The following is an 11425-nucleotide window of genomic DNA, read 5'->3' as shown; positions in this document are numbered from 1 at the left end:
CTCTTTTTCTCTCTCTCTCTCACTCTTTCTCTCTCTCTCTCTCTCTCTTAGCGTTGACATGTATAAAAAATATTAAAAAAAACGTGTCAGTTTACAATTGTCCTTTTTTATTGTCTCTATCTTTATGTCTTAGTTTTAACCCTTACACTGGTGCAATTCTGTTACACATGTTACATAGCCACTGGTGAATTAACAGAGAGAAAAATAAAGAAAAACAGTCATATAGGTTTTCGCATCCATGGGAGGTAATCGGAACCGACCAAACAGACTGAGCCAGTAGCGCGACATATGTCATGACAACCAGGTGACAGTATACGTAAAGTAGCGCGCCATATGTCGCGACCACCAGCCTAAGGGTTAACAGGGACAGATTGTAAGACTAGGCGTCAGCCTAAAATCTCCATCTTTTGAGTAATAAAGTTTGTTCGTTCTCTCTCTCTCTCTCTCTCTCTCTCTCTCTCTCTCTCTCTCTCTCTCTCTCTCTCTGAAAATGCGCACTACGTTGTTTTTCATTGACTGTTCTAAACATTTATAATTATGACTGCACCAAAAATGACCTCTCTCTCTCTCTCTCTCTCTCTCTCTCTCTCTCTCTCTCTCTCTCTCTCTCTCTCTCTCTCTATCTCTCTCTCTCTCTCTCTCTCTCTCTCTCTCTCTCTCTCTCTCTCTCTCTCTCTCTCTCTCCAGGGCCGGACTAGGCTAAGAGGAGGGGGGGTTTGCCAGTGGTGGTCCAGGGGGATGTTCCCCCTGGCGGGGTCAAGGGGCAGAGCCCCTAGTGGGGGTCAGGGGGCGAAGCCCCCTGAAGCTGATGGGTAGGTCGTATTCTGAGATAGGAAAATGGTCGCTCCTTGAATGAAACGGCATAAAATAAACAATAATAAAAAATGTTTTAAATAAGTGAGGTACATGTTTAGGCTAGGGGGGGTAGGGGGGTTGCGCAATCCCCATAACCCCCCCGGTAGTCCGGCCCTGCTCTCTCTCTCTGTATTTAAATCTCTCCCTTGTCTCTTACTTATGGTAAAATCTATTTCAGTCAAAGTTTACAGTTTCTTAATGAGATTGTTTCGTTTCTGTCATGTGTACAACTACAATACTGGCCTACCACAGTAATGACTTGGACACTGTAGGCTACAACATTTGGTACCGTCTTAGTTTTGCACCACTATAAGAAAGGCTGACCTAAAAGTTGATATATCTTTTGGTTGTATACTTTGAGAAACACAGCAGGAGAACATCAATATTTTCATCTTTTTTTGTGCCAGTAAATAACCAAAATGAGGTGAGTTGCATGTTAAAGTGTCCACAATACCGTACATGTCAACATATCTGTTCACCATGTATATCTACTCAGCTGCATCCCTTTTACAGATACAGGACTAGTTCACTTTGGGATGGAAGCACCTTTTTTGTCTTTTCTTTTTTAGGAGACGGTTTATTTTTTTCTTAGAAGTTTATTTTGTTGGTTTGTTGTATTAGTCAGATCAGAGAGGACAGTACTGATTTTGATCAAATCTGGTGTGTGTGTTTGACAGCAACTATCGAAACAGACGACCCCTCCAAGCTTCAAGCACAGCATGCCATCTCCTATCATGGCCTCTTCCACGTCGTATCAAAGGTTTCACCCCATGGCTCGTCACGACAACATCACTGTCAACTGCTGTCTTAAATGCAATGGAGAGATTATAGTTGCCTGAGTGAAATCATCGAAGTCTTAAAATGAAGGAAGTAATGGCAGGTGTTTAGCTTTATCGCAGGTTGTCAGCAAAGGACGCTGGCTAGAAGATTATGTATCTGAAAGCCAAAAATGTGACAGCTAGATAAGTCTTATGTTTCTGTTTGTGTTTTTTATTTGTTTTATTTGTGTGGCACAGTTTTCTTCTTTTTTCTTTTTCTGTTTTTCCCAATTTGTACTTCTGGGTGAAATGTGGCAAACAAAATTGACAGAGCATTGGTAAAGCAGCACATTTGTTTGATAGTCCTTTCTTATTTTTATTTTTTATTTTTTTATGCTGTTTCTTTTTGTACCTGTAATATTGGTAATGATACTTTCTCAGCATGGTTTAGCTTGCATTTTACCTGCACACAGAAGAAAGGAAAAAAACAGTTTACATTGAGACTCAGTTTTCAGTTATTATAATAGACTTGATTGCCTCCCTTCCCTCATTCAAAGTTTCATGTTGTAATAATCCTTCAGCAGCCGAAATATGAGGTGTGGATGAAAGAAGTTTGTTTTCCCTTACTCACTTCAAGCATTCTTCTTTAGTGCTGCCATTTCTGACCTTTCTCTATCTCTGCTCTGTCTTTTTTTATTTTCTTGATACTTTCTTTACTTCTCCGCTCCATGTTTATTTCTATTCTTGCTGCATTAGTGAAGTGCCTTTCTTTGCTTTTGTTTGTTTCTCTCTTCGTCTGTAATGTTAGTGATTTTAGTGATAGACAAACACATGTAGTACATATATATTTGTTTCCACTTTCACCAGCAGATCGGCAAGAAGAGATTGTGAGGTTTAACATTGACAAAAAACTTGCTTTGATGTTTTAGTAATGTTCTAACATTTTGTAAATCTGCAGACACTTAATTTTCAAAGCCTGCATCAAAATGTCTGCAAATTTGTGTTTTTAATCTATTTTCACAAAAGAATTCTTGTGCCTGTTTGCAAAACATCATTCTTGTGGTAATGGAAAAATGATATGATCTGAAGTGCATTTGGAAAGAATATCATGCTTTCCTTGATATTAGCTTAAAAATCTTGACATGTCACTTTCATGCAACGTTTTGTATACTTGTTGATATTTTTCTTCTGCTTCTAGAAAAAATTTAATAATGCGTGCAATGGTTGTGGGAGTTGTAAATATTTCTAATTGATTTATTGATTACGTATCACTCAGTTTGATCTTCTGTGCACCATGCTATCTCAGGGTGATTTACGCTACAAATACAGAGGGGATAATTATGCTATGATTGACAGAGATACACTCAGACATTGGAGCCAAACCCCCCGCGTGTTAGGGGGAGTCCCATATTGGTTGGGACGAGAAAGAATTTACCCGATGCTAACCAGCATGTCGTAAGAGGCGACTAACAGGTTCTGTTTCTCCTTTTACCCTTGTTAAGTGTTTCTTGTATAGAATATAGTCAATGTTTGTAAAGATTTTAGTCAAGCAGTATGTAAGAAATGTCACGTCCTTTGTACTGGAAACTTGCATTCTCCCAGTAAGGTCATATATTGTACTACGTTGCAAGCCCCTGGAGCAATTTTTTGATTAGTGCTTTTGTGAACAAGAAACAATTAACAAGTGGCTCTATCCCATCTCCCCCCTTTCCCCTATCCCATCTCCCCCCTTCCCCCGTCGCGATATAACTTGGTTGAAAACGACGTTAAACACCAAATAAAGAAAGAAATTGGAGCCAAGATCAAGTTGTTCTAATTATTTCTTCTGTAAGTAAAAGGAAATGTGAATTTTGCTGTCATAGAATCTCATTTCTGATGTAAACAGCAGTTTATAGTGAACTTCATGTATGCATGAAATTCGTCTGTCTGAAATCAGTTTTGCATTGTGTTTAATTACGTCAAGGTTGTTGCAAACCTTGTGTGGGGAAAATGACTGGTAAGTTATTTCCATGGACACCAAACTATACCGTGATTTCAGACTTTGGCAAAGTGTTCAAACATACGCAAAGAGACTGATGCAAATGATGATGCAAATAATGTATAATTGCACTGTATGGGCCCTGAAGAGGGATTTGCAGTGAACTATCCACAGGGGCGGATCACATAATTTTGAAAGGGGGGGGGGGGGGGTTTCTACATTTCTTTTAGGGACAAATCGACGATGCGAAGCATTTATAGTTGAGGGCGCGAAGCGTTCGAACCTCCTAGGGGGGGGTCAGGAGGCATGCACCCCCCCCCCCCCCCCCGGCAAATGTTGATACAAACAAGGAAAATGGTGCAATCTGAGGCAAGAAACTTCCCCCAATAGTAATACACCTTCCAAAAAGTAGATTTAAGGAGACAAATTTGGAACACAACAAGGACAATTGACCGGTCTGGTGGAACCTGACTCAGCAAATTACCCAACTACTTTCCAAAACCGTCAGTTAGAAGACAAAGGCTGGCTCCTAGGGGGGTCCGGGGGCATGCCTATAAGCCTCAATGTTTCTTGTCTGTCGTTGAAGCAAGGGGTGTATCCTAAAGCCATCAGTTTTTCTTTTTTTTTTCTCACTTTTTTTTTTTCTCACTTTTTTTTTCCACCCCTGATCCACAGAGGCCTGTAAGTTTCAATGTTTCTTGTCTGTCATTGAAGCAAGGCGTGTATCTTAAATGAACTGAGAATGTTTACTTTGTGAAAGTGCCTCCGATTGTTTTTTTCTCCCACTTGCAGACTGAAGTATTAATTGTCACCAAAGAAATGTACACATTAACTGGTCAAGTTTCTCTAAGGAAATCTGTTGCAAAAAGTGTTCCAGGCTCTTTATACAGCCACTATGTGTGCTATTGTCATATTTTTGTTGATACTGTATTATCATCAGAACATGTTTCATTTTCATTTTTCATTTTCATTATTTTATTGTCCCATCGCTGGGAAATTCGGGTCGCTTCCTCCCAGTGGAAAGCTAGCAGCAACGGAGTCGCGCTACCCAGGTGTCTGCGTGTTTAGGTGTATTCAGCCACCTGCACTTATGGCAGAATGACCAAGGTCTTTTACGTGCCATTGTGATGACACGGGGGTGGGACATGGCTTCCGTCTCTGGGTCTGCACATAAAGTTGACCCGTGTCCGTCCCGGCCCGAATTCGAACCTGCGACCTTTCGATCACAAGTCCAGTGCTCTACCAACTGAGCTACCGGGCCCCCTTTCGTTTAAGTTTAGTCATAAAGACTTCCATTGAAGTTCAAGTATTTCTTTTTTCATTAGTTTTGTTTGTGTTCATTTGTTTTAATGAACGCTCAGGGCAGGGATGTAGCTCAGTCGGTAGCGCGCTGGATTTGTATCCAGTTGGCCGCTGTCAGCGTGAGTTCGTCCCCACGTTCGGCGAGAGATTTAGTTCTGAGTCAACTTTGTGTGCAGACTCTCCTCGGTGTCCGAACACCCCCCGTGTGTACACGCAAGCACAAGACCAAGTGCGCACGAAAAAGATCCTGTGATCCATGTCAGAGTTCGGTGGGTTATAGAAACACGAAAATACCCAGCATGCTTCCTCCGAAAACGGCGTATGGCTGCCTAAATGGCGGGGTAAAAAACGGTCATACACGTAAAATTCCACTCGTGCTAAAAACACAAGTGTACGTGGGAGTTTTAGTCCACGAACGCAGAAAAAGAAGAAGAAGAATGAACGCTCAGTATAACTGGTCTATTGGTGCATAACCATGCTGAAACAGTGTGAAAGTGATTGATATTCTTTTAGCATTTGTCTCAATTTCCCAGGGAAAATTCTTGAGCACCATGCCTGTGATAGTATGGTTAGCAAGAAGTAAGACACAGTGAGATGTACAGTTGATCTGCAAAAAATAATGTTGTGTCGCTCGGGTTGTAAGTGGCAGTCAGGTGCTATAGAGATTATAAAAATTGTTTGTTCTGGTTCAGTTTTGGAGTTGTTTTTGTTTGTGTACAGTCTTTGTTTTTTTTATGCTGTTGTTTTGTGTGGATATTGTTTTCAAACTCTGTGAGCCATGTTGTCTTTCAAACAGATGGGTGTATTGGGCTAAGGGTTAGGATATTGGCCTTGAAATTTGAAGGTTCTGGTTCGAATCCAGGCTGCTAATTATCCCACTTCTTGTGTATACATAACGTCATAAGCACAGAACGTGAATAAAATATACATTGTTTTAATCCATGTCAGAGTTCAGTGTATTATTAAAACTTAAAAATACCCAGTATGCATCTCATCCCCCCCCCCCCCCCACCCCCCCCCCACCCACACACACACACCCCATGCCGGCACCCTCCTCTAAATCGCCATACACGTAAAAGCCTTTGGAGATGTAGCCCATGAACACGAAGGAGAAGATTAAGAAGTCTTTCAAACAGATGCCATATTTGTGTGTTATAGAACACGAGCCAATGGGGTCCTGATTTGGCCTATATGGTCCGCTGGACCCAAAAAGCAACAACTAACTAACTAACTAACACGAGCAGACACTGTTTTAACAGGAGAAACGTTCATGTCCATGTAAGCCTGAGAAATTAAACTGATTTAATTTGGCTGGGCACACTCTAGTCATAGCCATTAGTGGCTCTTCATTTCTCGAGGAGAACTGAAGGCATTCTGAATGTTCATGAGAGAATTGTAATTTTCCACCATTCTCTGGGGTTTTATTTTTTTATTTTTTTGTGTATTTGAATTAAGTTTGCAGTGGGTTTTTTTATATAGAAAATTAGTCCTGTACATTCTTGATTTTAGTCACTAATCGGGATAACTAAAATGGCACAAAAGCTGCATGTTCTCTGTGACAGTTTGCTTCATGGTTTGTTTGTTTCTTTCTTTTTTGTTACATTTAGTCAAATTTTGACTAAATGTTTTAACATAGAGAGGGAATCGAGACGAGGGTCGGATGTGGTGTATGTGTGTGTGTCTGTGCGTGAGTGTGTAGAGCGATTCAGACCAAACTACTGGACCGATCTTTATGAAATTTTACATGAGAGTTCCTGGGAATGATATCCCTGGACGTTTTTTTCTTTTTTTCGATAAATACCTTTGATGACGTCATATCCGGCTTTTTGTAAAAGTTGAGGCGGCACTGTCACACCCTCATTTTTCAATCAAATTGATTGAAATTTTGGCCAAGCAATCTTCGACAAAGCCCGGACTTTGGTATTGCATTTCAGCTTGGTGGCTTAAAAATTAATTAATGACTTTGGTCATTAAAAATCTGAAAATTGTAAAAAAATAAAAAAAAAATTATAAAACGATCCAAATTTACGTTCATCTTATTCTTCATCATTTTCTGATTCCAAAAACATATAAATATGTTATATTTGGATTAAAAACAAGCTCTGAAAATTAAAAATATAAAAATTATGATCAAAATTAAATTTCCGAAATCGATTTAAAAACACTTTCATCTTATTCCTTGTCGGTTCCTGATTCCAAAAACATATAGATATGATATGTTTGGATTAAAAACACGCTCAGAAAGTTAAAACGAAGAGAGATACAGAAAAGCGTGCTATCCTTCTCAGCGCAACTACTACCCCACTCTTCTTGTCAATTTCACTTCCTTTGCCACGAGCGGTGGACTGACGATGTTACGAGTATACGGTCTTGCTGAAAAATTACATTGCGTTCAGTTTCATTCTGTGAGTTCGACAGCTTGACTAAATGTTGTATTTTCGCTTTACGCGACTTGTTTATTCTATAGTCGTATCGATCGATGTTATTAAAAATGAGTGGTTTAGTACAAACAGAGGGTTTTAGCTTTTAGCCTCCAAGGAATAGTGGTTATAGCTTGTCATTGTAGTATGTGACTCAGGATGTAAATCAAGTGGCAAACCCAGACTTTTGGGCTGCAGCAAGAATGAGGTTGTTTTGGGATTGATATATAGGTTTAGATTCAGTGGTCTTGTTTGATTAGTTGATTATAGTAAATTGTAATGTACTGGTCAATGCTATTTGAATTGTTCTTTTGCAATGTAAAAAACCAACAACAATTTTGTATGCATATCCCAGAGAATCTGAGTGTTCAGGATGGATTAATTAGAAAGTATATTATTATGGAGAGTCAAAAATGTCATTGTTAAGCTCATTTATGTATTACATGTATTGTAAGGGTGACATATTTGCATGCATACATGTATAAACTGAAATATATCGGGCCTTGATGAATGGCAAGTCTTTCATTTGCAAATGGTGTATATGTATATGTATTTTGATGTAAATTTATATAAGTATTCTCTAAGTATCTATTTTAAATATCTTAACAACCAAGATGTTTTGTCTTTAAAATACATTATTTGGTGATGGAAATATTGCAGTTATCTTTTGCTGTAACAATTCTGGCTGTAAATAAAAAAAAATAAAAAAATTCTCTGCTCTTTTAGACCGTATTGACATTATTGAACCCATTATATGGACACTATCTAAAACACTTACTGTATGATACTCATACTCATAAAAAGTTATGATATCTGATATTTGGTAGGGAATTTTGCACTTCTTGTAACAGCCTGAAAATTGGTTGGACGTTTTTTTCTTTGTCCTTTTGTTTGTTTGTTTTGTTTGTTTTGGGGTGGTTTTCTTTTCTTAAATGACTTGTATTGTGAAAGAACATTGTCAAACCTCAAACCTGAATGGAAGTTTGTGCAACAGTAATCTCAGTTATCACATTGTATTAACCCTTAGGCTGGTTGTCGCGACATATGTCGCGCTACTTTACGTATATTGTCACCTGGTTGTCACAACATATGTCGCGCTACTGGCTTAGTCTGTTTGGTCGGTTCCGATTCCGGTTACAGAATTGCACCAGTGTAAGGGTTAAAATATCCAAGTGTAACCATTCAGTTGATCTCAGAACAATTTTTCTCCAAAAAATCAAAATCAAAAGTTTGCATTTTGTCTTCTTGTTTTTCAATTTCTGGACCTGTCTCTCATTCTTATGACATTTTGTGCAAAAAGACCTGAAGACTCGATCACTCTTTTTTGGCTCACGAAGTGTAGCCTATGCGATCGTAACTTTGTCTGTCTGTGCGTTTGTGCGTTTGTGCGTGTGTGTGTGCGTGTGTGTGTGTGTTTGTGCGTGTGTATGTCTGTGGTAGAAACTTTAACATTTCCGAGTCTATGTGTGAGTGGTTATCCAAGACTATGGATAAAGCTCGCATAAGATTACGTCACGGTCAAAAGTGTTTGACGTCAATTAATGCATCATGACGGCATGCCTCCCTGTAGTCTTTCTCTCTCGCGTGGTGTGTGTGGTCTCGGTCATTGTTATTTTGAGCGGGCCGAGACTATTTGGCAGTCGTGTCCCTGTAAGTAGGCTACATGCAGACAGACAGATCTAGATCTAGTGTCTCTCTTTCTTGCACAGTGTCACCTAAGCTTACTGTGTGTGTGGGTGTGTATGTGTGACGGAGTGATTGAGTTTGTGTTACTGTTTGTCTATTTCTTACGTGAGCCTTGAAGGCTTCGCCTCTTGTTTCTCAGATGTTTGGTGATCTTTAAAAGAAGAGGACCTACCCACTTTTAATACTCTGCTTTCGCAACTTTTTTATTTATGACATGAGTAGTCACGGGACACCACTTGAAGACTCACTCTTTTTTTTTCTCAGATGTTTGGTGATCTTTAAAAGGAAGAGGGGTATACTGTACCCCCCGATTTACCCGATGCTCCCCAGCATGTCGTAAGAGGCGACTAACGGATTCTGTTTCTCCTTTTACCCTTGTTAAGTGTTTCTTGTATAGAATATAGTCAATGTTTTTAAAGATTTTAGTCAAGCAGTATACCGGCATGGTTGGCCTAGTGGTAAGGCGTCCGCCCCGTGATCGGGAGGTCGTGGGTTCGAACCCCGGCCGGGTCATACCTAAGACTTTAAAATTGGCAATCTAGTGGCTGCTCCGCCTGGCGTCTGGCATTATGGGGTTAGTGCTAGGACTGGTTGGTCCGGTGTCAGAATAATGTGACTGGGTGAGACATGAAGCCTGTGCTGCGACTTCTGTCTTGTGTGTGGCGCACGTTATATGTCAAAGCAGCACCACCCTGATATGGCCCTTCGTGGTCGGCTGGGAGTTAAGCAAACAAACAAACAAACAAACAAAAAAGTCAAGCAGTATGTAAGAAATTTTAAGTCCTTTGTACTGGAAACTTGCATTCTCCCAGTAAGGTAATATATTGTACTATGTTGCAAGCCCCTGGAGCAAATGTTTGATTAGTGCTTTTGTGAACAAGAAACAATTGACTAGTGGCTCTATCCCCTCTCCCCCCTTTCCCCGTCGCGATATAACCTTCGTGGTTGAAAACGACGTTAAACACCAAATAAAAAAAGATGTGCTTAGACTCCAACGTTCACTCATGTTTTTAGCACGAGTGGATTTTTACGTGTATGACCGTTTTTACCCCACCATTCAGGCAGGCATACGCCGATTTCGCGGGAGGCATGCTGCGTATTTTCGTGTTTCTATAACCCACCGAACTCTGACATGGGTTACAGGATCTTTTCCGTGCGCACTTGGTCTTGTGCTTGCGTGTACACACGAAGGGGGTTAAGTCACTAGCAAGTCTGCACATACGTTGACCTGGGAGATCGGAAAAATCTCCACTCTTAACCCACCAGGCAGCGACCGGGATTCGAACTCCCGATTAGGAGGCCGACGTCTTACCACCACGCCACTGCGCCCGTCCAAAGGGACTTTTCAAAAGTTCCCTTTTGCCGAAAGATGAATATGTTTCCTATTTCGAATATGGTACCGGATTGATTGTTCTTTGGTCTGACCGTAGAAGGAATTTTCCTTTTTTTCTGTCATTAAATGAATACACATGTACCACATAACAAAAATAGAGTGAAAAGAATGACAAGATGTTAAATTAGTGTTAGGGCCGGGGAGCTGGTGGTCAACATCAAGAATTGCTGAAAAGCAAAGATAGTGTAACAATTATGTGTGTTCATTTTGCAGATTGACAGTTAAGTGTCAGTTGCAAAATAAATTCATTACAAAAATTCACCCCACACTGTTGATTTTTGGTATGTGTCTAATTGGAGGGATTGTTTAATCCTCAAGAAAAGCCTAGATAGATCTGAGATCGGGAGTCAAATTGTCTGCGTGGGAAGAACTTCAGTGCCTTTAGGTTTAAGGGTTTTTGGTTTGAAACTGAATGTTGTTTGCTCATGGAGTTTTACTGGAAATCATATGCAAAGAGAGATGGATTTTTCGGTAAAAAGGCTTAGGAAATTAAAATAAAACATGTGCATGCATTGTTTCAAATGTTTTCATATCTTTGCATGTGTGAGTTCGTGTTATTTCATGCCTTTGTGTATGATTGTGTGTTAGTGCAAACAATGAAAAAATAAGGAAAAAGAAAAAAAAGGAATTTCAGAAATGTTTGTGTCAAGTCATGTTTTTGAAATGACCTTATAAACAGGATCACTTAACAATTACATTTATATCTGCTGGATATCTTTGCCACAACCAAAACGTTGCTATTAAGAAACTGATTGATGGGGAAGTTAAAATAAGTACATTAATTTAATAAAGTGTGCTTTATGCATAAACCAGGAATTTCCCATGTGTGGGTGTTTTCATTTCCTCAACGAAAATCGTACAGCTTTGTGTGTGTGTGTGTGTGTGTGTGTGTGTGTGTGTGTGTGTGTTACTGTTAGTGTGTGGGTGTGTCAATGTGTGTGTGTGTGTGTCAATGTGAGTGTTAAAGGCATAGTAAGCCTCCCGTAAACCATCACAGATACGGTCAGGCTTTTACACACAGTACAAACACCCT

The 11425-nt window shown here is 39.8% G+C and overlaps 1 protein-coding gene across 1 annotated transcript in view; it reads left to right on the top strand.

Annotated features, from left to right (window-relative positions):
- Window positions 1-2188, top strand: part of LOC138983591 (golgin-45-like) — a gene marked incomplete in the record, with an annotated part of 18796 nt that extends 16608 nt beyond the window's left edge. The window contains 1 exon segment of the mRNA XM_070356868.1: window positions 1533-2188. Within this exon segment, the coding sequence (XP_070212969.1) occupies window positions 1533-1694 (162 nt within the window).
- Window positions 2189-11425: the final 9237 nt, after the last annotated feature.

This window comes from Littorina saxatilis, linkage group LG13 (genome assembly GCF_037325665.1).
Source record: "Littorina saxatilis isolate snail1 linkage group LG13, US_GU_Lsax_2.0, whole genome shotgun sequence".
In the NCBI taxonomy this organism is placed as follows: domain Eukaryota; kingdom Metazoa; phylum Mollusca; class Gastropoda; order Littorinimorpha; family Littorinidae; genus Littorina; species Littorina saxatilis.
The sequence above is the reverse complement of the archived record's forward strand: the minus strand, read 5'-3'. Positions and strand labels throughout refer to the sequence as shown.